General features: G+C 51.0%; 1 protein-coding gene across 1 annotated transcript; it reads left to right on the top strand.

The window, feature by feature from the left end:
- The first annotated feature begins 14,678 nt into the window (after positions 1-14,678).
- LOC144165760 (uncharacterized) lies at positions 14,679-19,409 on the top strand. Its single transcript, XM_077695539.1, has 2 exons — positions 14,679-15,512; positions 18,548-19,409. Exons 1-2 carry the CDS (start codon positions 14,865-14,867, stop codon positions 19,367-19,369), a joined length of 1,470 nt encoding a protein of 489 aa, XP_077551665.1. The 5' UTR covers positions 14,679-14,864; the 3' UTR covers positions 19,370-19,409.
- The last annotated feature ends 7,554 nt before the right edge of the window (positions 19,410-26,963 follow it).

Here is a 26,963-nt window from a genome sequence, read left to right as displayed (position 1 = left end):
GCACTGTCTGTGCGTGCCTTTGAGTGCGACATGATGGATGGGTCCAATATCGCCCAGTAATATACAGAGACAGAAATTAGGTTGAGGCGAAGTAAAATAACATAAAATAACTGCCTCTGCCCGCACCACTACGTACCGCGGGCTTAACCCAATAATAATATAAAAGAATTGGCCGAGGGGCAAAAGATGTTTTTAACCACCGAAGTGGAAATAAATAAAAGGGGAAAAGATCTACTAAGTGACACCACAGCCAACAGAGCGGGCCCAGGGAGACTCCCCTGATCTCCCCTGGGAAAGCAGCCGGAGGGGTTGGGATGAAGGGGAAGGGAAATTGGTAAATTGTAGTGGGTTATGGGAGTTTGGGTGGGAATGAGGACAGCGAGGTTTTTGATCTAATCCTTCGAAGTCTGACTCCTATAAAAGGCCCGATTGCTCAGGATGGGCATCAGACAGCCAATTAGAATTTTGCAGACCCCACTGTATAGGTTCCGTACTAGCTAGGCCCCGATCAGAGAAGACAGGGCGAACCTACACAGGAGTGGCGACACTTCCTCTCCAGACCCGTTTCGCTACCAGCCGCTCAACGAACACCCACCAGGTCCCCCGATTCACCGAGGAGACGCTTCACTGACCTCAGGAACTAATCCTCCTCGCCGGTTCTCGGTTTCGGGAACCGGTGATCTTGTCCGACAGAAATGGTAAGCTGTACCTTGGAATAACTGTCGATTACTATGTACACCTGAATCACTTATCTCCAAAGGAAAGGCCTTCGGGACTTACGCGAGGTAACCCAGGTTTCGGCGGACGTCTTATGTTCTCTTGGTGCCAACTACTCACCCACCAGGTAGCCTCCCGGATCCCCATACAGGCAGCAGTCATCAGGCATCTGAGGAAAGGAACCGGCCCTACTTCCAATACTAAGAACGAGAAGCTCCCCAAGGAGCGGACTAATCCCCTCTTTCCTCGGTCCTAGCAAGTGCGCGCCTACTAGACTGGTCGCTACTAAAGGCCAGAGAGGGTGTCCACCATAAACTTCCAGTGAAGGCCCTGAATCCTGTTGTCCAGGAACCTTCGTGTCGGCAGCGAGGAGTCGTGCCCGCGTGGGGTGACTGCGGCGTTCCTTTAATATAGGAACTTTTTCACCGCTTTTGTGCCAAGTTCCCAGAGCCAACCTCGGTAGCCACCCAGGCTGTCCGGGCCTGCCTCCGCGTCCAGCATCGGCTCTGGGGCAGGAACTGACCCATACAGTTCCAGGGAGTCGCTGCCACTCCCTTGGGGTTTTGCAACCCCGGGTGAGACCTGGCTCACACCCACCGCTGCCGTTAGCAACCGACCAAAGCTAGGCAGCCGAAACCGCCTTTACCCAGCCAGCTGGCAGGGGGGACCACGAGCAGGGTGATGAAAGTTAAGTTGACAAGTAGTTTAAAAAATTAAGCGCTTAGATGTACGGGAAGAACACCTCTACAGCAAAATTATGCGCCAAGGGAGACACAGAATAAGCTGGTAAATATTTATCTCGGTGGCTTAATTAACTAAAATTGAATAATGAACATTCTAGTGGCTGCAGTAAGCAGGCATGTTTGTATTGATAAACTAAACGCTATCATGTTTCTGCATAGTTTCATTTGGCAGAATTCTTCTAGCGCATCCGTACTCCGAGATATCGAATTGCGAAGTTCAATTGCCGATCGCGTGATTACGCATGCAAGACAGTGAAAACCGGCGCCGAGCTCCTCCCTTTTGTTCCGAGTTTCGATAGCGGTTCCGAGTGCTGCAGTTTGCGATAACGCAAGCCAAGACTAAAGAGGCGCCAGTTATCACTTTTGCGTATACGCCTCCACCCAGTTGTCAAACCAAAACACCGCGCACAGCAGGAGCATCACAATAGGGAGGAGCTTTGCGCCGGTCCTCACTGTCTTGCATGCGTAATCATGCGAAAGGAAATTAAACTTCGCACTTCGATATCTCGGAGTACGGATGCGCTAGAAGATTTCTGCCGAATGAAACTATGCAGAAACACGATAGCGTTCATTTTTTTCAATACAAACATGACTGCTTACTGCAGACACTAAAAAGTTAATTATTTCATTTTAGTTAATGAGGCCACCGACAGCAATAATTACCACCTTATTCTGTGTCCCCCTCGGCACATACCGTTACTGCAGAGGTGTTCTTCCCGTACATCCAAGCGCCTAATTAAAAAAAAAAAAACTTGTCGACTTAACTTTGATCACCCGGCCTGTATATCTAGACAGCAGGCTGCGAAATCTCAGGCAGAGGAAAACTTCCACGAAACACTGTGCGCACAGCCTTTGCTTTCGTGATACCTAGGCTGAGAAGTGTTCAGTCCAAGCCATTTTTACGGGGTAGATAGCAATCGGGCCAAGATGTGCACCGTTGGTCCGTGGACAGAGATATTGAAAAAAAGAACGGCAGATACCCGTGCAGAGAGAAGCGGCGTCACGCCGTGCTGGGGAAGCGGTGACTTCGCCGTGCTGCCAACCTCCTTGAAAAAGCAGCGGTCGCCCGCCGCCTCCGAACGGAAAATAGAACGTGCCGCTAATGCGGGGCCGCGTAGATTGCAGAATCTCATGGAATGTCATTGAGGGCGACGGAATTCCGATACTGGTGAAGCGCGAGCGAACGTCTCCACCGCAGACGGTTTCGACGCAAAGCACGGGTGGGGCGGTGTGCGAAGAGAGTGCGAGGAACGCCATGCTGCGGGCTTCTCAAGCGGGGGCAAGGCGTGCACAGCGAGTCGAGCCTCAAGTTCGTGTGTAAGAGGGGTGAGATGCTCACGCATTCTTGAAGGTACGCAAATAAATCTTCCGTCAAGCTTTTTTTTTTTTTTCCAAGGTGTCCTGCACTGAGGACTCCTCTCAACGGGCGGGTGCCCCTAACACAAGCACATACTCCCTTTAAATACAGCTTTATTCCTACTCCTTCCCAAGTACGCCGCATAGACACCGCAAATGTTGTTCGCAAATGGTACCGCGGCACCACATCCCTTTCATCCGCACGTATACGTGCAATTTCTGCGGTGTCGCTAATACGCCCCCGAAACTGTTTCACCTAATATGGTCATGTCCGACCTTCGAAAGCGGCCGAGAACAGCTGGTAGCCTCATTGCCCACCACCACCTGGAGCGCCTGCGCTCCGATACTCTTCTGGAACGCGCAGGAATTTATTCGCTTACCAGTGTTCTTTACAAAGCAGTGTAGAGCGGGCTGACAGCACTAGTAGGGCCTGAAAATGGACAGCACGTTGAGTTTAATAGGGTACATGAGACTGCCGTTAAGGCTTCGGACTTTTCTTCCCTCATCTCCAAATAACCCCCAAGAGCTTCAGGCCTATTCTAAATAAAGTCGTTCATTCGACCCGCTGTCGTAGCTTGGTGGCTATGGCGTTGCGCTGCTGAGAAAGAAATCGCGGGTTCGATTCCCGGCCGCGGCGGCCGCTTTTCTGATGGAGGCACAAGGCAAAAACGCCCGTGCGTAGAGATGTCGGTGCACGTGAAAGATCCCCCGGTGGTCAAAATTAATCCGGAGCCCTCCACTATGGTGCACCTAATCGCCTGCGTTGCGTCGGCGCGTTAAACCCTTCGATCAATCAATCAATCAATCAATCAATCAATCAATCAATCAATCAATCAATCAATCAATCAATCAATCAATCAATCAATCAATCAATCAATCAGTCAATCAATCAATTATTCAATCAATCAATTATTCAATCAATCAATCAACCAATCAAATCAATGTATCAATCAAATCAATCAATCAATAAATAAATCAAGTCGTTCATTCATTCATTCCTCCTGCCCCTCTACGGTGCCGCCTAAACAAAAGACTTCTTACTTCTCCTTTGTTGATAACATTTTATCCTTTTCATGTTTGTCTTTCCGGAGTCTTTGATGATCCTCGCGTCCCGTTTGTCACACTTCTCCTTGGAGCGTATACTGATGATTCGTTTCTCCAGCACCGTTATGCCATCCCCTTCTCCCGTGGCGCGTCGGGGGGATTTTGTCCTAGGGGGTTGAAGTGATAGGAGCTAGGCTCCACAGCGTTCAAGGAACGTCTTGTAGAAGAATGAAGAAATCTCTTTTCTGTCAAAGGGGTCACAAATTTCGAGAGGTTTATTTACGTACATCACAACGAGAAACCAGTCTGTTACATATACCTAATGTACCATGTAGTAGTAAACGTCTATTAGGACAGGGGTTTATTAAAGATTTCAATTTGGGGGATGTTGGGGGGGGGGGGGGGGTATGCATCCCTGGGCGGGGTGCTATAATGATTGTGGTTGTGAAATCTGTTTTCTTTTTTTTTTTTTTTTTTTGGTGGGGGGTGTCGAAATTCTCCTGAGGGGGGGGGGGTGGGATGTTGGGGGAAGGTGTATAAATCCTTGGGTATGTGGTGCATTAGCTATATGTAACAGACTGGTTTCTGGTTGTGATGCACGTAAATGTACCATCTAGGAGAGCATATAAGAACATATACCATCTACGACAGCATATAAGGAGTTCTAATTGGATTGGATTGGAAAAACGTTTATTTGACCTGCAGTAAGACGTTCTAAGATACACGACTAAGCACAAGAATATAGATGCCAACTCATTTAAGCATAACAGTCGGTTAACGTATAAGAACCTGGGAAACAAGAACGCGGTCGAGGGCAAAGCCCTTTGCAGAGCGCGACTGATGGCGGTGTGGATCACATCAGCGAACCCTAGGTTTCCCAACACGTCAGGTCTCCATTAAAGTCAATGTACCCCCTGGTTCGACGCCAAAGTTCAGCTTCACAGTCGAAGTTGCCGAACTGGAAGCGCTTCTTGACTGGCTCGCAAAGATTCGCCTTGAAGTCGCCCTCACAATGCTCCCTCAACGCCTTTGGGTGCGATAGAAATAAAACAAATGCTGGAGTCTTAAGCTCTCCAAATTTTTCTTCTTGAATTCTGACAGCAAAGCGCCGAAGTAAGCAGTGGCGCAGCCAGAAATTGATTCCAGGAGGTGCTATACGCCACTGCAGAAGAGGACATATATTGTTTGGACGTCTGGCGCAGCTCTTTCTTTTAATTGTAAAGACAATGTCTTTCTTGGGCTACTTCACTCCAAGAAACCGGTGCAGGTGGGCTTCACGACAACGCCCCAGAACGACCATTCGGCGTGCTTAAATGTGCGAATTTGGCGAATCACGAGGCCCAGCATGCGATTAAAGTAAAAACTAGATCTGCGCTGGGACAACAGCGCACACGCACGCCTTGCGCAGTTGTCCCAGCGCAGATCCTGGTTTTTACTTTAATCGCATGCTGGGCCTCGTGATTCGCCAAATTCGCACATTTAAGCACGCCGAATGGTCGTTCTGGGGCGTTGTCGTGAAGCCCACCTGCACCGATTTCTTGGAGTGTTGAATGGGAAAATCTAGGTCTGTCTGTCTGTTTGTACGACTGTCACTTGGTTCAGCCAGCCAGCCAGCCAAAGTGAAACCAAACGCCTGCGCAATACTCTTATATTCTCACAGCCAAATCTAAACGCCTAAGTCCGGTTTTAATGTTCATACTTGTCAACGTTGTTGAACAAAAACAAAACATTACGCAAATATAAGGCGAAAAATCAATACATGAGCGATATTTGCAGTGTTCCTTTATTCAAAAAATTACGAGTGCTTGCTTTTTGCGATAGCAAATAAAATACATCAACTGCAGAAAGCCGTCGCCTGCTGTTGCCCGCGCTACCTGGCGGAATCCTAAAAAATCAAAGGGCAATAGCAACGAAAGGTTCCACTAGATAAGTTCGCGTTCCGCTTGGAACGCTCGTGGAGTGGGGCACCGTGGTCTTATAAACGTTGTAGTCGGGTACCCTGATTCACGCGCGTCTCCGCTGTACGGCGGCGCTGGCATCGAGGCACCTGACAGGGAGCAGTGGAACGCGGTAAATTTAAACTAACTGAGCAAACCTCTAGCGTGCTATCTTGGAAAAAATGAGACGGGAGAGGAACAGCATGAGAGGTGAGCGGGAAAGTGAAGGGAGGCCTTTACTTGGCAGGGGCGCCAGTCGACTATCGGCTTGCGTCGACATTTGGAACGAAAGGAGCAGATACGCGGCTAATTTTTATTGAAAGAGCTGCACCAGACGCACAAGCAATATGTGTGCTTCTTCTGCATGCGTAAATTTCAGGGGATTTTTTGACGCCGAAACAACACTTCTGGCGCTACGCCCTTGCAAGTAAGACAGACAGAGAGAGAGAGAGAGAGAGAGAGAGAGAGAGAGACCCTCCTGAAAAGTTCCGTATATACGGAAATATGGGAATACGGAGCACTTTCCTAGAATGACGCAAAGACGCAACAAAACGCGGGATATTTTTGAGAAAACACACGTGAACGAAATAGTGCTACTTATCCAAAAATTTGACACCTATTTTATGTCTGTAAGTTTACTAGAACAGCCAAATCATTGTCCGTATGAATTCCGTATATACGGAGTATACGGAAAACATACGGAGCGTCATTTTGCTTATTATTGAAGATAAAAACACTAAACCTGTGCCAAACGTTTTTATGGCGCACACTAGTGTGATTCCCTGTTTTTAATACTAACATCTACTTTCGGTGTGCTTGGGGGAGGCATAATCCGTATGAACTCCGTATTCCCATAATTCCGTATATACGGAACGTTTCAGTAGGGGAGAGAGAGAGAGAGAGAGAGAGAGAGAGAGAGAGAGAGAGAGAGAGAGAGAGAGAGAGAGAGAGAGATATGAAACCTTATTCTGCAGCTCAAGTCCGCGCCGCGGAGTTATCAGTCCTCGGAGGAAGAGGGTGACCCACGGTCCTCCGACGGTGGCGGGCTTGGCGGAGGTGCACAAAGGGTTTCAGTGTGGGCAGCCAAGAGGGACCACAGGGATGCCCGTAGGTTTTCGGGGGGAGCGGCCCAGCTAGACCACGAGTAGGGAATATCAGGGGGAAAGGGTTGGTCGAAAGAAATGTGGAAGACGAGGTCGCCCGTACACAGCGCCAATATGTATGTTCATTGTCCGGATAGCCACCGCAAACCTGACACTGCGGACGACCTGGTGACTTCTGTATGTAGTGGAGGAACAGATCACAGGGGAGGGACAATGTCTGCGCCTCACTAAGCCAAAGACGACGCAGTTGTCTTGAAGAAAACACGTTTATTGGAGCGAACTTGCGCTACCCTAATAACTCAAAGAATACACAGGCGGCGAAGAAGCAGTCAACAAAGTGACGTGTGCAGGCGAGCGTCGGCGAGTCGAATGCCGCGGCGTCTGCTCTGCGGGAATTCATCTTTTGGTGCGAGTGTTTCTCGAACAGTCGAAGTACATCCAAAACACTGTAGATCAAAGGAAATAATCAGGACTGTTGACCTTAGTTCGAAACCCTCTCCCTATCAAAAGAGATAATACGTGCGGCATAAAAATGAAGAATGGAACGAACACGGGCTTCACTTGGCGCACGGATAACACAGATAACACAGCCCGGCGCAGCCAGTCGGCAAAAACAAAACCTAAACAAGCCCAACGCATGGTTCGCAGAATTGTCAGCAAAAACAAAACATGAACCCAATGCATGGTTCGCGGCAATATGTAGCGTGTCTTCGGGACATGAATTTATATGGGGAGGGAAGTAGCATTCTTGCTGTGCGGAGGTTGTCGAGATGTTCGCGGCGCCTTTTGTGATGCATTGCTCTATCCTCGTTTGGATTGTATTCCTCTGGTCACGGCTCAGGGTTGCCCGGGAAACAAGCGTCGCGGGCCAGAGCGTGAGCTCGTTCATTACCCTCTACGCCTTGGTGGCCAGGGATCCATTCGAGGAAAACGTGTAGGTGGAGAGAAGCGTGCATGTGTGTTGTCAGGGTAGTGTGGACAGGGGATGGAATGTCATTCGAGGCGAAACTTCGAAGTGCTCCCTGGCTTTCCGTGCGGACTGTAATGTGGGCGGTCCGATGCTGGTGAAGTGTAATGGCTTCAGCGATGGCTTGAGTATCTGCAGCTGTGGGCGAGGGGACGTTGACGTGATGCCGTACGTGAGCTGTTCGTGGGCCAACCGATGCCGTAGTGGTTGTATGGTCCACAAAACGAGTGTCCGTGTAGTGGGTGTCATGGGTTGGTTCGGGCAGGTGTTGAGAGCGAGATGCTCTACGTTCTTGATCTGTGGCTGGACTCATGTGTTTTGGTATGGGTAGCACAGTGATTCTTGGTATGCTTTGCCAGGGTGGCGGCGGGGGAGTGATGGGTGGAAGGTTGTTGGTGGGAAAGCCGAGGGCGCGAAGAATTTCATGCCCTTGCATTGAAGTTGTTAGTCGGTGGTGCTGGGCTTCATGATAAACTGAGGCTTTTTCTTCAAGAATGTTGTGGAGGGCAGCGTCATTAATTAATGCCGTGAGGGCGTAGAGAGGCACTCCCATTTCTATGCGGATGCATTTTATGATGGCTGTTTCAATTTTGTTGGCGTGTGTCTTGGTAAGACGCTGAAAAGGGTATGCATACATGACGCGTGAGAACACGAAGGCTTCGACTACTTTGCGTAATTCGTGTTCTTGGAGCCCTTGGTGGTGTCGCATCACGCGGCGGAGCATTTGGTGAATTTGGTTAATTTGAGAAATGATGGGTTTGACCCATTCTGTGTTCTTGTTTGAGGATGAAGCCCAGGACCATGATGTGGCTACGGCGAGGGATGGGTGAGTTTTTTACAGCACAGTGATGAGGTTGCGATATTGGTTATTTTTCTTGGTTCTGTGGTCCAATACAACTACATATTCTGATTTCTCGTTTGAGCAGGTGAGTCCGACGTCGTGGGCGTGCCCGCTGATGATATCGAGGCCTTGTTGTAACATGTATTCCTTCTCGCCAGGGCTACCCTTTGTATACACCAGAGTGTGACGTCGTCAGCGTATAAGGCGTGTTGAAGATTTGGGAGCGTTCAGTTTGGCGGGGAGATTCTTCATCACCAGATTGAAGAGCGTTGGTGAAAATATGGATCCTTGTGGTGTGCCTCTGTGAAGTGGATAAGGCCGAGATGGTTTTCCATCGGGTCCCAAGATGCAGATGGTTCGGTCTGTTAGAAAATGTTTAATGTAATTGAAAATACGGATACCCAGTCTAGTTTCGGATGAAGACGTTGCGGCGGTGCTCTTCGGGAGTTTCCGGTGTGTTCGGCACGTGCATTAGGAGAACAACCAATGGCGGAACAATGAATCCATTGCCAGGCTGCCCTGCCGTCTCAGCTCGGTTTCTGAGTAAAGGTCGGCAAAGACCTTTTCCGCGTTTGTCCTATCTTCGCCAACTGTTTCCGTTAGGAGACGCACGTGCCGCTACAACTTCAGAAAGTCCATCTGGGGGCTTTGCAGCGTGTTTGTCGCACCGGTTCATCGAAAGCAGATTACGGTAATGGAGAGGCAAACTAAAAACGAAGGCGAGCACAGATTGCGCGAGAGCTGGTCCGCAGCTTCCCGCATTTGCCCAGCTGTTAGCTGAAGAAGACCTGCAATATCGTCCAAACCTCCATAACTTCCACAAAGTGTTGGCAAAAGAGGCAAATGCCTTTGTACATGGAGCCCCGCCCCACCCAATGTCGCAAAGCAAGGACAGCGAGGCTGGGCGCCACGGGCCCTCCAGACGTGGTCACGTGAAGGGTGCACCCCGAACCACCCCGCTGAGTTCCTCTGCAGTACGTAGCCCGCAACCGCGAGACCGCGGGAAACGAGCGTGCGTGCCTTACGAATGAACAGACTTTGGGGCTCGACTTCACTCCGTGCAGACGTCTCTTTCCTGTGCTCGGCTGGCCGGCCGGCCACCAGTGTATAGTATACCCGAAGAATACAACACACTATGGAAGTTTATACAGGGTGAGATTGCTTTACCCGCAGACTTTGAAAATGATACCGGTTGGCTTTCCATTCCCTGACAAAGAAGCGCCAAGGCCCTCGCGCGGTTAAGCCTAACCCAGAACGCCTGCCCGAGGCAACCAGGCGCCGGCAGTGCCTCATCGGTTGGCAATTGCTGTATATAGCGAAAGCGCAAGCAAATAATTAAGTTGCCGCGCGAGTCACCGCTGCTGAAAGATGCTATACAGATCGTCCTCACTGGACGTATACAAAACTGAGCGACGCACAGACGAGAGACGGTGTTTTCCGCGCCGCAGTAATCAAGACGGAAGGAGTCCAGGACGATTTACTTCGGTCAAACACCAAGCAAAACATCATAGCCGTCAGCACTGGAAGACGGCGCATGCCGAAAAGTACAACAGAACCGGACAGCAGCTCGGCTTCGGAGAGCACAGTTACGAAATCACCGCATACGCCCCCCGCCCCCCGGTGGTCACTATAGCGAGCGATCCACAATATTCCTGACTATGGCACCGCTGAAGACATCAGACGCTGCCTCGTCTCCAAGAAGAACCCAGTGGTTCTACACATAGAGTTTCATATGAAACTCTAATGATTCTACAGGCCCGACGCAGTAGTCTAGTAGTAGTAATCGAACGCAGTAGTCTTCCAGGGCCGCAGCGTATCATGCTGCGTCTACTTAGAGGTGCAGAGTATCACTGCTTTTTCCATAAGAAGAAGCACAAACTTTGCACGGCCCGTGGTCGATGTGGACACTGCGCGGATGTTTGCACCCAACCGGACAGGTTCTTCTGCAAGAGCTGCAATCTCCAGAACCCACCAGACATGTTCACGTTGTGAACTGAAGTGGGCAAAGGCCCCAGGCGACAAGAAGTGCCGTACCTTTTCTCCTCAAACGACGTCAATAGCCCCGTGTACATGGACGCGACGGGGGCGGAGTGAGTTGAGTGGCGAGTTCAGCTTACCTCGACGCGTCCGAGTTTATATGAACCCCGTCCAAAGAATCGAGGTGAGGGGAGCGGCGGGGTTCACGGAAAAGGGGCTACCGTATTTTCACGATTCTAACGCGCACCCTCTTTTGCTAAAAGGTAGCTTAATATTTGTGCGCGCGTTACAATCGGGCTCACAACCGAAATAGGCTTTAAAGCGACCAGCAGCATTGCCATGCGCAACGGACACGAAGTACCCGCAAAATCCAACTCAATCCAATAAAAAAATCCGTCAACACCACGTGAGTGAATTTCGGCCCACTGATTCCTCAATGGCATGCCGCATACCCTGGTCAGCTGTTGCACATTTTTTTGTGCTTCTGCTTAGCCCTAACGCTTAGAATTATGAATATCAAGGCACTTGAAATCGCAAGAAACTTCAGTGTTCCCCGCTATAACTTTATTTCCAGCAGCAGCTGGATAAGCAACCTTGTGAAGCACAATTCATTTTTGGCTTCCAGAGCTGCATTTCAAATAAAATCTCCCTCTTCTAGGTACGTGGTGTCATGTCTTTTCCATCTGCGCAGTACCGTCAGTGTCACATTTTTTTTTTTTGAATTTTCCTGCGCGAAGTTACCCGCGCGTTGCGATTGGGGGCGCGTTAGAACCGCGCAGATACGGTATTCTGCTCCCCGCGGCCCGCCGACTCAGCCCGACGAGCGAGCTAACCCACCCTCTGCCTCCGAGTTGACTGGACTCGCCGCGACGGCTCTCTGACCCACCCCGTCCGCTTATACATGGGGGTGTCGAGTCCAAAAAACCTGTTTATTTCGACTCAACGCGCCCTCGTCGGGTCAATGTAAACGGGGCTACTTCGGCAAGCCGGCGGCAGACCGGAGAGAAAGGAAAAGTCCCCGTCGGCGGGAGCTGCTTTCGCGGCGGTTCAGAGCGGCTTCCGGCGTATCGCCAACAAACAGCACGGCCTCAATGAACAGGATCGTCTGCGGCTCGTGCGCAGCTTTCTCGGTAACCGTCTTATGTATCAGCTCCCCTACCTGCGTCTCACACCCACCCAACCTAACACACTTGATGCCCTTTTGCGGAAAACCTATCGACATGCACTGATCCTTGCTCCCTACACCCCCGCCAATGACAGAATCCTAGCCCTAGGCGTCCAGAATACCATCAGAGAGTACCTAGACGCTCACCACACGACCCAACTCACGCGGCTAGCCTCGTCTCCCACAGGGCACTACATCCTACAATCTATTAACACCACGCCCCCCACACTCGCTACCACTCCCACCCCCATACCAGCTCACATCTGCGCACACATTAAAGTCCGCCCTTTCCCTATACGCGTGCACCTCACATACCATACAGCTCGCCGGCATGCCCGAGCAGTCGCCCACTCCCACAAATACCCCCCAGCGTCACACACCCTCTACACCGACGCCGCTCCGTACCCCAATCGCCCCGCGCACTCTGTTTCAGCAATCGGGCATCACTGCCCTCACAGTACAGCTACTGCCACCATTCCAACCTCTAACATCACGACGGCGGAGGAGGCGGCTATTGCCCTCGCGCTTTCCCAGCGCCCCACTCCCCTCTACGTCCTCTCCGACTCGCAGACAGCCATCCGCCATTTTTTCCGAGGCAACATCTCCCCACAGCCCCTAAAAATTCTGACCACCCATCCCCCAACCGACACCGTGTGCCTGTTGTGGACTCCAGCCCACACAGGCGTAGGCGCTAATGAGGTGGCGAACGTACGTGCTCGCGAACTAGTAGACCGGGCCCCCGCTTCATCTACGCCTACACGCGGTGCCCCTTCCGATAGCCCCGGCGGGCTCCTGCATTACAGGGACATCACCCTTCAGTACCACCTCCCCCGCCACCAGTACCCTCCACCACACCCCCACTCACCGTAGACGCAGCTCACTGCATGCCTGCGCGTCCTCCAGACCCACACCTTCCCCCACCGCGCTCAGCTCATTCACACCCACCCACACCTTTTTGGCTCCCCAACATGCCTTGCCTGCGGGGCCCTCGACACGCACTATCATTCTTTGTGCGAGTGCCCAGCAGACCCCCCGCCCTTCCTTCCCCCTCCCTCTGGGAGCAGGCGCTGCGCGACCCGGAGGCATCGAGTCAAGACTTGGTGACCACCCGGGCCCTATCGGTCGCGGTGGCCCTCTGGACCGCACCCCCCCATCATCATCATCATCATCATCATCACCAGCCTATCTACGCCCACGGCAGGGCAAAGGCCTCTCCCATTATTCTCCAATTGCCTCGGTCCTGTGCCAACTGTGACCAATTTATCCCCGCAAACTTCTTGATCTCATCTGCCCATCTAACTTTCTGCCGCCCCCTGCCACGCTTGCCTTCTCTAGGGATCCACTCTGTTACCCTTAATGACCAGCGGTTATCTTGCCTTCGCATTACATGCCCTGCCCACGTCCATTTCTTCTTCTTAATTTCTACTAATATGTCTTTAACACCAGTTTGCTCCCTGACCCACTCCGCTCTCTTATTGTCCCTTAATGTTACACCTATCATTTTCCGCTCCATTGCCCGCTGAGTCGTTCTCAATTTAAGTTGAACCCCCTTAGTGAGCCTCCAAGTTTCTGCCCCGTAGGTGAGTACCGGTAAGATGCAGCTGTCATACACTTTCTTCTTCGGCGACAATGGTAGGCTGCTATTCATTATCTGAGAATGTCTGCCATATGCGCCCCACCCCATTCTGATCCTTCTAATTATCTCTGCCTCGTGGTTGGGATCTGATGGGACCCCCCCATCACCTGAGTATTAATAAAGTTGTTTATCTCTCTCTCCGCTACAGCTGTAAGAACGCCCTCCGAGGCTCCCTGAGTGCTGTGGCTCCCTCCTTTCAGCATTTTTCTCTCACTCTATTTACCCACCGCACCCAGTTACTAGCACATAAAAACGAAAATAGGAAGAATGTCGGTTTTTGAAGGCATCTAACTGACTGACAATTTTGGGCGCGACCTCTGTTTCCTTTTACATTTTTTTACGTCGGGCGTATATAATTTTGGCTACGCCGCTGGGCCCGGATGCACATCGCAAGGGTGTGAGCCTAACAGAGAGGACGGGCCGCTCCGGCTCATTTCCTCGACTTTATCTCCAGGCCGCAGATAAGGGGAGCGCAGGCGGCCAGCACAGATCCCGCTCCAGGACTCAAAGAACGGAGGCGAACCGCAGAGAGTCATGCTCTGCCAGTCTCTGGTGGATCAAAGCAAGGTGAGCTTGGAAAGCACGGTCTCTCGAACAGCTTTAAACAGTAACCCACAACAGGTCCCCCTCCTGCACTGGAAGCAGAGCTCCCGCCAATCAAGCGAATGATTGAGCTATTTACCAGGGAAAATCTTCTCCGAGAAAGAGTTAGCTTCAGCCAAGCCAGGATATAAGTGCATGAATATACGTATTATGACGGGGGAATTCAGGATACTGCACTATTTGTTGTTGGGGTGGCTGGAGTCGTCACCCCAGGAAAATCTTGAAAAGACTTCCGGGGGCGACGCTGGAGTGACCTTTCTTATGTAAACGACTGATGGTCAATCCCTTTCACGAGACGTGCGATCATAAAGCACAGGTAGCATGTTCCCGATTTTAATAAATTTAAAAATTCCTAGAGACCGCCTAATCTGTGAGAGAAGGCTCTGACAGCTGAAGCTCAGGCGCTGTTACGCAAATATCCGTGCATTATTTTGACAGGTTTGCCTCCCTCTGGCGCGATCCCCGAGCTGTGGGACGTGCGTTGGCAGAGCAGAAAAGGAAGGAGAAGAAGAAGCAGTCTGCAGCGGTCGTTTCTTGCTGCAGGACGAACGTTTCTACGCCGACTGTTGTCATGGATTCCACTGGCCAGCCTTCACGGGTCACCGGAAACGCGAAGCATGAAAAAAAGAGGAGACACAGCCGCCGCCAAAGCCAAGGCGAACGCCGCGATGCCACTCAATCGTCTGCCCCGACTGAGCACTCGAAGGGCTCCAAAAAGACCAAGCATTCCGAGAGGCGGACTCCCTCGGTCGTTTCACTCAGTGAGGCATCTTGCATGTCCACCGGCACGAATGCATCGCGTTCACTGAGAATAAGAAAAGGAAGCGAGACGAGCGGCACGACTAGAGGCTCCCACGATGGTCCAGTCCGGGGGATGACAGTGGAGACGGCTTCCAGAGCTTCCGTCAATTCGCATGCACAGACCGAGCCCGATATCGATGCCGCGGCAGCAACCGTCCCAACGATGCCTCCAAGCACCTCGGTTCAGGCCATGGCACCGACCAACCTGGCTTCCTCTTCCGCTGCTTCAACCGCGGCATCGAGGCCACTGGAAGCTGGCGCCGCACCGCACACCGCGCAGTCGCCAGTCGTAGCCGCCGACGTTCGTGAAGCCGTTCCCGCCGCAATGCACGCGACCACGCCCAAGGACCCTTCGTCCGCTGCAGCCGAGCCGGCAATCAATCCGGCTCCCGTTGGCAGGACGCCTGCAGAGGTCTCCAAGGAGTCATCCCAGTGTAAGCGCCCCGACGAGGCGCCCAGCATGCCTGTGCGGCGCTTATCGTCGGCTCGCTCCACAAGACGCGGGTCCAGGGCTTCGGACACCAGCGCCCTCAACACTGTGATGCGCCGGTACCAGGGTCAGTCGTTGGAGAACGCCGGCGCGACTCTCCCACACTCGGACGAGCGTTCCCATGCCGGTGCGGTAAGTGAGCTTCGGGACACTGCTGCTCATGTGGGGCCAGTGGTATTCGGAAAGAGTTGATGAGCTGTAGGCATTGACGAACGCGGTACACGAAATCATCGCCGGCGAAATGCTTCAATGCTTTTCCAATGGACATACACATATACGTAAACCTAAAGAACGCGGCTGGGGCAAAGTAAACCGATTTCGTCATTTACGGCATCCCTAGGACCGGGAAATCATTGACATACCGGAATATTTTAAGCACATTGCTGACTCGACAGGCAGCCAGAGATTATGCGCCAATGCCAGTATAAATGCATTCTTCGTAAAGAAGAATTTAGTCGGTGGATGCCACAAACAATGGCCCCGGAGTGATCGATGACAATCATACAAAATCACCTACACTCACATATGCCGCATAATGGAATGCGATTGATCAATGCACGGTTTGTGACACAACCCTTAATTTCTATCGAGAAGGCACCGCAGGTCGTGTCAAAGTACCTTCTACCACCCGGATAGAATATTTGACGGCGCAGTCCTCAGGCAGCCGTTAACTGGGTATCGGGCTAATGTCGTCGCTTCCTGATGTTCGTCGTTTAGTTTTGTACATTCCTGGATCACATGCTGTGTCGTCTCGCTCTGCGCTCCGCACAGCCGACACGTTGGGTCCGCGCCGAATAGCTCGTGTCGCCTTTGCTGCGTGAGCAGGGATCCCGTGCGTGCCTGGAACAGCAGGGCACTGTCTCTGTCGCCACGGTAATATGGCATCGGCGCTGGTTCTTCCCTATGTTTGAGGTCCTCGGCGAGGCTTTGCTTTCTGGAGACCGCTACGCACCAGGTTAATTTTCTCGCGCTTGCTAGCTCTTTATTGACGATTTGTTGCCACTTTTGTTCGGATTTAGCTTCATGTTTTGTCGAATTTTGGCTGTATTTCATTTCGAGGCTGGTGAGTCTTTTTATCCATTCAGTTTTCAGATTTCTGTATCGAAGGTGCATGTATATGCGTTTGCAGTAGTTTTTGGTCGCCATGAATTTGATCCTGCCAGCATAGTGTAGTTTTGCCCTCGCCTCTGTGACTTCGTAGGGGGACCAGCCCATTTCGCCTGTGATGGCGGCGTTTGGGGTCGCACAGTTGCCTCCAAGCAGCCACCGGCCCAGCTCGTTTTGGTGTTGCTCCATGCATTTCAGCGTTGGTTTGGAGTAGGCCAGCACATCATCTGCGTATGTTACGGATGGTACTCCGAGTGCCTTCAACAGTGTGCGCCCTACAGTGTAGGGGCTGTATGAATGTCTTGCGAGGTGCCATGTTAACCCTTTCAATTTGTTTGATTTTTTCACAGTGTCCTTCTCGTGCTGTTCGAGGTAGTTCGCTTGACTGCCGATGGTGATGCCCAGGTACTTGTATGAATTTGTCCGGTCTAGCTTTTCATTTTGGAGCGTGAATGGACCTTTGATCTCCTCGTTATTTACATTTATGCCCATCCACTGCGTTTTTGCTGTGTTAAATTTCAACTGGTCTTTTGTTGCTATCTTTGAGCAGATGTCGAGCAGGTCTTGTAGGTCTGTTGCGGATTCTGCTAGAAGAACAATGTCATCGGCAAAGGCGAGGCATGCTATTTTGGTATATTCTTCCTCTCCGTCTTTCGTGATGGTCGACAGGCGTAGGCCTGCTCCCTCCTTGTCAAGGGTGTTTAAAAGTTCGTTAATATAGATGTTGAAAAGCGTTGGGGATAATGGGCAGCCCGCTGACGCACAGGTGGCGCTGCGGTGAGAGCGGCGGAGCGCGCAGCTGCCGCGGCGAGGAGAATGGGGGAGGGATGCGGACTACGCCGCGACAACGACGCCGGACAAGGCGAGTTAAAGAGATGCGTTGCATCTAAAACACGTACACAAAACACAATGACTTGTATTCTGTGTCCGTGTTTTTTTTTTTTTCTGCGCTTAAGATGAACGTTATGAGCGCGCTTTGCGCATGCCTGTCCTTTATTTGTTACCTTGAATCTCTGATCACTCGCTTACCCGTGACATGCTTTCGATATTCGCGGCAGCCGCGGTGGCGCGGCGTGACCATCGCCGTCGTTGTGCTATCACTGGTGGTACAAAATACGTAGCCCGCAGCCGCCGTTTGCGCGGCGCGCGCAACGTTGAATAAATCTTATGCTATGTCCAGACCACGGAGCAAGATGTCCAGACTACCGACCCAAAAGCCATATCGTGATCTATGGACGTAAAAAAACGGCGTGTCACGCAGTTCAGACGTGAAATGACATCCTTCTTTGAGGTTATTACGACAGTTGCGGCAACAGTCTGAACCTATAGCCTTATCTTCCAAGAGGCACTGCTGGTTGAGCACGAAATATTTTTATTATATTTTCAACCCAAGCACCCATAAACTGTCAACTGACCACAATTGCCGTTGGAGTCGTCTCAGCGGCTAATTATCACAAAGTTTGTTTTGGGGTAGTTCCGACCAAACAAGAGATGCAGCTGTTTTCTGTTTTCTGTAACCGTACCTCCTCCTGGGACTGTCACGCATTGACAGAAGACGGGAATTCCGTATAGTTAACACGGCGGGATAGGGGAGTGCTGGCTGAGCGGTTCAAGCGGGGTTCAAGAACACCTACTTGGCACGCCAAATGTTTGGCGCGTCAACTTCTTGCTTTTACATTTTCTTCTAGTTAAAACGAATATTAAGGCAAAGCTGAAGTCGTTACCTCAATCTATAAGGGCTACAGATCACGATAATGTGCGTACGTTTTCTATTGTAGCAATGGTTAGAAAACGGTGGTCACGTTTACGATAGCGTGTTTACGATTAGGACAAGACCTAATTTATTAACTACATGGAGTTGCTTATTGCTTTTAAGTGAAAGTTTGTTTATCAAAAACAAATCAAGGCAGTATCAAAGTTTTCGGACGGCTACATACTAATGCGTGTCGCAAAGGGTTAGGCACAGAGTGCATGCAACCGAGTCTAAAGCTCCGTTCGAGCCTGGGGCGACCTCGTGCGCCAATGCGTCCGAGTGAAACTCCCCTTCTACGCTTTCGCAGTGCACTCAACGGAAGAGGAACCAGGAGAGGCCCATCGTCCTGAGCTCGGTGACCGTCATCATGATCACGGCGTCGGTGATCATCGCCAAGGAGCTGCTCGCCCAGGAACCGCGACCCGCGTACAGCGTGTGCGTGTCGCCCGTGTGCCGAGCCTACTCGGTGCACCTGCGCCTGTCTCTGAGCGCCAACGTCAGCCCGTGCGAGAGCTTCACGAGCTTCGTCTGCGGCGACTGGCGCCGGCGCAACCGGCTGAGCGTGCACGACGAGGTGGCCAAGGACGTGCTCGCGAACATGTCGCGCGTGATGGAGGTCGGCCGCTTCGTCCTCGACGACAACAGCGCTTACCGTCGGGCGGCCCACGTCTTCCGCGCCTGCCAGAGTCTGCTGCAGGGAGCGCGAGACGACTTGGCGGCTGTCAAGGAGGCTCTGCTCGAAGCCGGCATTGTGTGGCCGGCCGTCGGAAGTAACGCCGACGTTCGGCACAGCCTCATGTACAGCGCCCTCGAACTCGGCTGGGATCCCATCTTCCGTTTTGTTCCAGGCGGCAACGCGTCCCGACGAGTGGTCTTGATAATGCCGGGAACGTCTTTCCCGTTGGTCCAACCACGGCGTCGCTCGCTGAATGCCAGTGAGACCCGGATGAAGTACTTTGACGAGCTGAGGAGCTCGTTCCGCCTCAAAAAGCAGGAACCTGCTGAACAGGAAGCGACCTTTCAAGAGATCGTGGAACTCGAGGAACGCATCGTGTGGAGCATGGAACAATCATTGGTCATGTCCAGTAAATCTCCTGTCCTCGTCAATGAAATGCTGGAAGACAAATGAGGTGGACTAGAACTTTGGAGGTCTGCGATTGGGAAGATTCAACAGAACGATTCTTATGCAGCGGACTTCGCAGCTTCTCGACCTCAGTACCTCGAGACGTTCTTAGGTTTCTGGCAGAAGCTTGGTGATCAGAAGACGCACCTTTTCGTCTCCTGGTGCACGGTCCAGGTAGCCGCTTTGTACGCAAACGTGCAGCTTGTGCTAAACTACTACGACTCCCCTCTTGAAGCTGCCACCGTTCACCGTCGTCTCTTCTGCCTCAGCAGGGCTTTTTTGCTCTCCCCGTACGGCCTTTTTGCCAATTACATTCACGACTCACAAACAAGGACAGCTCAAGCGGTTGCCGCTGACATGGCAGTAGCTGTGCGGAAAGCGTTCGTTGATAGCCTGTCAGCCGTGGACGTCTCTGAAAACAGCACAAGAGCCAATGGCAACTGGAGTGTCCCCACCGTGTCGTTCCAGTTCTTTAATGGAACTTTCGAAGACACGGCCTGCGACGCATTGGACAAAATGAGCGATTCGTTTTTCGAAAACTGGAGCCAGTCTTCACTCGTCAGCGTGAGCGCTGAGACGTTGGACGTTGCGCGCGCCATTTACAGCCTCGAATACGTGGTGCCGAGCCACGAAGGGCCCCTCGTTATGCCCTACGCGCTATCCTTCCCACTGTTCGACGCTGTGCTGGTGGCCGCAGTCAACTACGGAGCACTGGGGACAGAATATGGCCGAGCGCTGGCTGAGCTCTTCGTGGCGTCTTCCAAGGCCGCGGCGGGGCCGTGGACGCCTCGCTTGAACAGTTTCCAGAGATGCCTCGAGCGCACCACGTCCCTGCCGCCCGCGGACGTCCTCGCGGTGGCGGCCGACGCCCTGGGAGCCGCCGCCTCTTTCGACGCCTTCAAGCTGGCCTCGTCCGCGGGTTCGGAGCATCGCCTAGTGGGCCTCGGCAACTACACCGAGGCGCAGCTGTTCTTCATGTCGCTCTGCTTCGCCAGATGCCGGGGGAGCAGCGAGCCCGTGGACTACGCCCTCTGCGACCGGGCGTTGCGGCACGTGCGTGGCTTCGCCGCCTCCTTCAACTGCTCGCCGGGGACGCCCATGAACCCCCCGAGCGCGTGTCAGCTGACCTGACAGGCGCAACAAGCCTCCTCCTCGCGGGAATGCACGCGCTGATTGTTACCCCGTCGTCTGCTCCCTTAACCTTGTCTTTTCTACACGTTTAGTTTAAGTACGTTTGTGATTGGTGGACCGTGTTAACACGATTATAAATATCAATTATGGCATATCCCTGGCTTAAATTCTCTCTCAGCAGTTACCCTTACACCGCTAAGCAGCATTGCCAAGACGCACGAAATATAGGCGGTATATATATATATATATATATATATATATATATATATATATATATATATATATATATATATATATATATATATATATATATATATACAATCTCTCGTTATAACGAAGTCAAAGGGACGGCGAAAAATTGCGTTATAAGCGGTATTTTGATATAAGCGACCACTCAAGAAAATAAAGTGTTGAGGTTTAATTGCGCCACAACTGCAAGGAATCAAAACACAATGTATTCACTGAAGCAGAACTTTATCCAGGTGCAGAAAAGGCAGGCAGCTTTGGATGTTTCATGTTCTTGCCGGGCGCGAGCAACCCCGCTCCAATTTGACCAAGCAGTGACTGGCGTCCGATCGAACGCCTCGCAGACTGCCGAGCGAATGATGAGGACAAGGCAGTGGCCGCTTTTATAAGGGGATGGGGGCGCCACGGAACGCAAGTTTTGCGCTGGAAAGCGCCGCAAACTCCACAGCTCGAATCTGAGGTTGTGTTTGTTGAGCTCAAAAAACGATTACCCGCTCATTGTGGGCACACAGCACGATCATGAAAACTGACCGGTTTTGCACGGGGATGGGGGGGGGGGCTTGCATGATTACTGAGCAACTTTTCCCCAAGGTGTGTAGCCGCGAAGTTTGCGAAACGAGTTTTTGGGCGCCACGCTCTCGACGACACTTCTAATTCTATACGCTTCGAGAGTGTTCGCGCACCGTCGCGTCCACGCCATTGACCAATGTCTAGGAACAAAATTCAATCACCCTACTACGCATTTCGACCGTTTGTCTTATGTCGTATGACGCAAGTAGAGCATGGCCGGCTCGAGAAAATCGCCGCGGAAGCACCAGCTTGTCAATTTGCCATATTGACCGCTTGACTTCCCGCTGAATCACCGCCACTCGGCGACGCTCCCGCTCGCCACCTCGCTCTAAGCGGGTCCAGCTCTTCGTGCGCCTTGAGTAATGCGGCCTAAAATACATGCGTTTGGGTTGGGACCAGAAGAAACTTCGAATAAAGCGATATTTCGATCGTTCGCGGTGTAAGTAGGCAGGCTGACGGCCAATTTGTACGTCTGGATGAATGCGAGAATATTACAAGATGTAGAGTTGTGTTCCGAAATTGTACAAACTTAAGATAATTGTCCGAGATAGACTCCTATCTTTTGCACCCATTGGAAGCTACGCAAGCATGTGTCAAGAGATGGAAACGCACCTGAAACGTGATAACATCAATAGCAAACCTAATTAAGGCGTTTTTTTTTCTCCATATGAGCCAAATCCACAAACCGAAACTGAGTCTGATAAAACTTCACTCACATAATTTGGGCTTGTGATGCTCAGCCACGAACTATACGAGCATGCTTACGAATGACCAGTGCGGAGCTGTGGGAGACCTGTTTGCTTAGCTCCGTCCCCAAAATACAGGTCAAGGTCGTCCAACTGGCCGAAGATGCCGCTCGCGACCCAGGGCTGCAGGCCGCCATCTATGGGAGAGGAATTCAGGAAGGCTCTCACTTCCCCTTCCTCCTTTCACCCAGTTTTGGGCAAAATAAAGTTGTTATTATTATCATCATCACTGCAGTGACAAGAAAAACTCGGCAACTCTCCCCTAAAGAAGAGGTTGTTACAACATAGGCCAGGTAGCGCCCGAGAAACATGTACGGAGATCGCGTACTTCGTATCGAAGATGAACCACATCCCGCTGTATCACGGGTCAAAATGAGTCAAATTGGTTTGCCTAATGGGAGTTTGCTTTTGGCGCGGCTGATCGGACTGTTTCGCGGCTTGTCATGGATTCCGGTGACAATTGAGAGATCGGCGAAAGATCTGTTCTTAGACGTCAACGACAAAGTTAACAGAAGACGAAGTGAAAGAAATGAAATTGAGAGATGTAGAACAATCGTTTCATCCAGTCTCCTGCCGACCCGCCGCGGTAGCTCAGTGGCTAAGCCCGTCTACATGGGGCGAATTTCGCTTGCGAATTCGCAGCTGCGGCGCCGCTCGTGCACCAAAACGATCTATTCTCGTTGCTGTGGCGAATTTCCAAATGTTTGGAAGAGTTGAACTTCTCTTGTGAAGGCCGCTTAACATTTGGCAATATCTCGCAGCAGTGAAAATAGGAAAATAAATCGTTTTGGCGCACGGGCGGCACCGCAACTGCGAATTCGCAGGCGAAATTCGCCCCATGTAGAACGGGCTTAAGCACTAGGTCGCGGGTTCGATTCCCGGCCGCGGCGGCCGCTTTTCTGATGGAGGCGAAAAGCGAAAACGCCCGTGTGTTCCAGATTTCGTCGCACGTTAAAGATCCCCAGGTGGTCAAAATTAATCCGGAGCCCTCCACTACGGCGCGCCTCATCGCCTGCGTTGCGTCAGCCCGTTAAAACCCATACAATCAATCAACCGTCTCCCGCCGATATGGAGTAAATCTGGTTATTTTTAATTTTATTGCTTAACTAAATAGCCACCGCTTACGAGCCCTGGCAATTGGAAATCACCCCCCCCCCCACACACACACACACAACCCTCTGTGATAAAGAAGAAGATATTACCACGTCATGAAATGTAGCGATAAATATGGCTCCAAACAACCAATTAAGGTTTTTTTCCTATCTTTCAGGATTTCTCCTCTTTCTATAAACTTCCCGAACATTTTTCCCAAAAACGCTAAATTGCTACCAGCCCGACTGTTCGATCGTCTCCTCCAAGATCATTTGGCCTCCATGCAGCCAGGTTCTATGATATATACAGATTCCCCTCAACGAGAACAAATATCCGGTATAGGTATAGTTTCCCCTTCCCTCAACTGGTCATTTTGGGTTCGTCTGGTTGATTTTATCCCCATATTCTACGCGGAATTCGTGGCAACTGTCCTGGCACTACGAAAGCTGGGTGCATCAATTATATCTCCAATCATAATTTCAGATTATTTTAACACGAAAGTTTTAGTACTGGAAACACCAAGATTTCGCTGACGTCATATCCGTCAAGTGATGCCAGCAAACGAAGCAAATAGCCTGTAAAGGGTGCACCCCTGCACACAGGGTCTTCTGGCGGGGAAGCAACCTTTAGAACTAAAGAGTACGTTATACTTGGGGTTGTTCGTTTTCACGTTTTATATTTTAACACGAAAGTGTTTATTCACCTTCTTTGTTTCCTGGACATGCGGAGATCACATTCAACGAATAGCAATTAAGGATCGCTTGAACCCGCGCCTTTAATAACCGCTGCTAGGTACCGTAGGTTGTTGAAACCTCAAGAACAGCAAGAGTCAGTTTTATTGTCTTGAAGCGATTTAAGTCATCTAAAATTCTCGTGGAAATCTGAATGGTGACCTTCGCGCAACTTGGAGGTTATTATTACGGCCCTACGTTGTCGGGAACCGCGTTAAATAGGCATACTTACACAGGTCTCGTCTGGCGCCAGCAGATCTGTGCAGCTATTGTAACGACGACGAATCTGTCGACCACTAACTTTTGCAATGTCGACGTTTTTCCGAAAAGTATGCTTCTTGCTGAGATCACGGCGCTTCGAACACGCATCTGCAGAGTCGAGGTAGCGGAGGGTAAACCCTGAACCTAAGAACGACGCCGCGCTGAATCTAGATCACTGGGGCGAAACATTCTGCGGGTGCACATCGTCGTCTGCCAGCAGTGCTCAGACGACAGTTCCTTGAGGTGCCGCTTATCTGTCTGGGAATATATTCCTATCAGTGTCGGCTCTACTATCATTCGGGGCTTCCGAAACGGGGCAAAGTAGGTTAGCTGGTCGCTTGTATCGCACCTGACAACTTTCCTCCACAGTGTTGTGACCAGGGCAACAAGTGAAGCAATCTTTTTCCAGTTTTGACTTCTTTTATGCTTGCAACCTTGGACCAGCAGCTTATGTGCAGGGGTTCACTGCCAAACGTTTACATACCACAAGGATACAAATGAGCTACTTTGAAGCTTGGTATAATATTCTGCATTACTCCAACTAAAATACATGCACTTTTTTAGTACTCTTGATATTCAGGGCATCCAATATTCCTCGCAGCGCAGCCAATATGCACTTAACTATACATGTATGCATTGGTAATAATAATTTCCCTTAAAAACTCAATTTGTTAAATTCAACGACAGCAAGGTACATTTCAAACGCCGTCAACACGTTTTTGTTCCTGCCTCAGACCTGTTTGCATGATTACTCGAACGGGAAACGTTGAGCAAGAAAGTGAGCTCGCCCGCATCCGGGCGCTCGTATACGCAACATGTCATAGTGGCGCTCGTATACGCAACATGTCATAGTTTCTTTAACCCTGACGCGGCCCGTCAGGTCACTCTTAAGATTAAATCTGACGTCACAGGCATTAATTACAACTACTGGCGTTCAATCGTACCTGGTTGCGCAGTCGGGCGACGCTCCAACGCCCAGCGGCTACGCCGTGCGCGCCGCAACTTCTGACGCGTCGGCCGTTTCGTTCCCAAGACTATCAAGCCTACTGTCAAGCTTAGCAATAACTATAAGCGTGTAAGCGTAGCAAATCATCCGAAAAGTTCACTTCGCGAACCGCTATCACAAGCGCGCACATCTTAAGTCACGCACACCACGAAGCGTTCGATGACCTCCGCCTTTCGAGCCACGCAGCTTACCCTAATCTGGCTTGCGATCTCAGGCATTCCGCGATAATGTCCGTGTTGAATACCACAGCAGATAAAATAACTTAACAGAAACTTGGCCGAGCGAATCAGTGCAAATGAACTCAGGAACGCGCACTACGCAGTTCAGGTGGCCGAGATCTTGCATTGCCGCAGCGACGCCAATCAAAGGGCCGTTTCAACGCACGCCGACCGGAAGACAAACCGCGCGTCAACATCCATTTCTCGCTTCATTTGTGCATCTTTCTTTTCTGCAGTTCGTGCGTTTGTGAATGACCGAAGATAGAAGAGACGGCCAGGAACGGAAAGAGGATCGCTCGGCCGATCCAATGGTACCAAAATGGCCGCGCCCACTGGCACCGTTGCAAAGATACAGCGCTCAGAAAATTGCCGTTTTTTCGCCCTTTTGCGCTGACATGTTGTCACCGCGGCTGGCAAAAGCATTTTTTATGCCAATTTGCCATGGTTTTCGGTGGAAAAATTTTGCAAACGCAAAGAATAAGAAACATAGAAGCCGAATATGTGCCTTTAAAAAAAAAAAAAAAAAGATGTTTTGGTCATTTTTTTGTATTTGAAATCCGCCACCCCCCCCTAAAATAATCAATCCAAATATTTGATTATAGCCGAATATTCGAACTCTTCCGAATATTCGAAATGTTTCGAATACATCGTTTTTCTAAGTGAATACGAATATAACATTTAATATTCGAGTATTATTCGAAATTTCCGAATATTCGCACACCCCTACTTAAAACGGTTAGTACGATAGTTAAACTAAAAGAAGTGCTTACCATTTAACATTATTGGCTTCAGGGAACATATTTCAACCCTAGACGCCCTCCTTCAGATGAAGGAAGATGCGATCAACCATCCCAGCGCAGCTCAAAATAGGGCCATCTCAGCAGTCGACCCAGCCAAAGAATGTCGCACATGACGGTGTCGTTGAGGAGTTAGAGCAGAACACCGACTGCGACGACCGTATGTAAGAAAAAATTAGCAGTGGCTTAGCTCGGCTATGCCATGATATACGTAGTGCGAGTTAAGGTTCAGCTGGTTATTCTTAGCTTTCCTGGTTGTCTAGGATTAGCTTGATATATATCATGCTTACTGCTGCTTCAATGACACACACACGGTATACGCATTATGTGACACATGTATATTTATCAAGCGGCTCCGGCGCAGCGTCACCAATCGCCCCAGACCTAAGCTGGTTCCAGAGGCGCACGCCGGTGTTTCTGCGACGCACGAGCCATCGCTTCCACAGCCGGCCACCCCTCGCATGAACATCAAGAGGACCGGGCCGCCAAGTGCCGCGCTTGCGCAGCACGGCTCTCCAGGAGCCACGCGAAACTGCTCAACCTCAGCCAGTGTAGCTCACGCTACAAAATCCCGGGTCACCTCCACAAACGTGAAACCATACCCGCTCCCTCTCATCTCATCACATTCTACATCGCATACGTAAGTTCTCCGGTCCCTCAACCTGCCTTTCTTGCCGCGCATACCCATCTATTCCACACTCCTACTGGGACTGCACCCCCCCCCCCAGCCCCCCGAAGCCTCCCCCCTCCCTCTCCCGCATCACCTCATGGGACACTTGGCTGGCTCCCCCGCCCGGAACAG

This window comes from Haemaphysalis longicornis, unplaced genomic scaffold, assembly GCF_048455015.1.
Source record: "Haemaphysalis longicornis isolate Haplotype H1 unplaced genomic scaffold, Haemaphysalis longicornis Haplotype H1 scaffold_15, whole genome shotgun sequence".
Lineage (NCBI taxonomy): Eukaryota > Metazoa > Arthropoda > Arachnida > Ixodida > Ixodidae > Haemaphysalis > Haemaphysalis longicornis.
The sequence above is the reverse complement of the archived record's forward strand: the minus strand, read 5'-3'. Positions and strand labels throughout refer to the sequence as shown.

What these genes read in the sequence shown, in the direction of transcription:
- LOC144165760 (XM_077695539.1), top strand. Translation starts at nt 14,865, where the DNA reads ATGTCCACCGGCACGAATGCATCGCGTTCACTGAGAATAAGAAAAGGA. An exon ending in AGCGTTCCCATGCCGGTGCG is followed by an intron (nt 15,513 to 18,547) that starts GTAAGTGAGCTT and finishes ACGCTTTCGCAG; the next exon opens with TGCACTCAACGGAAGAGGAA.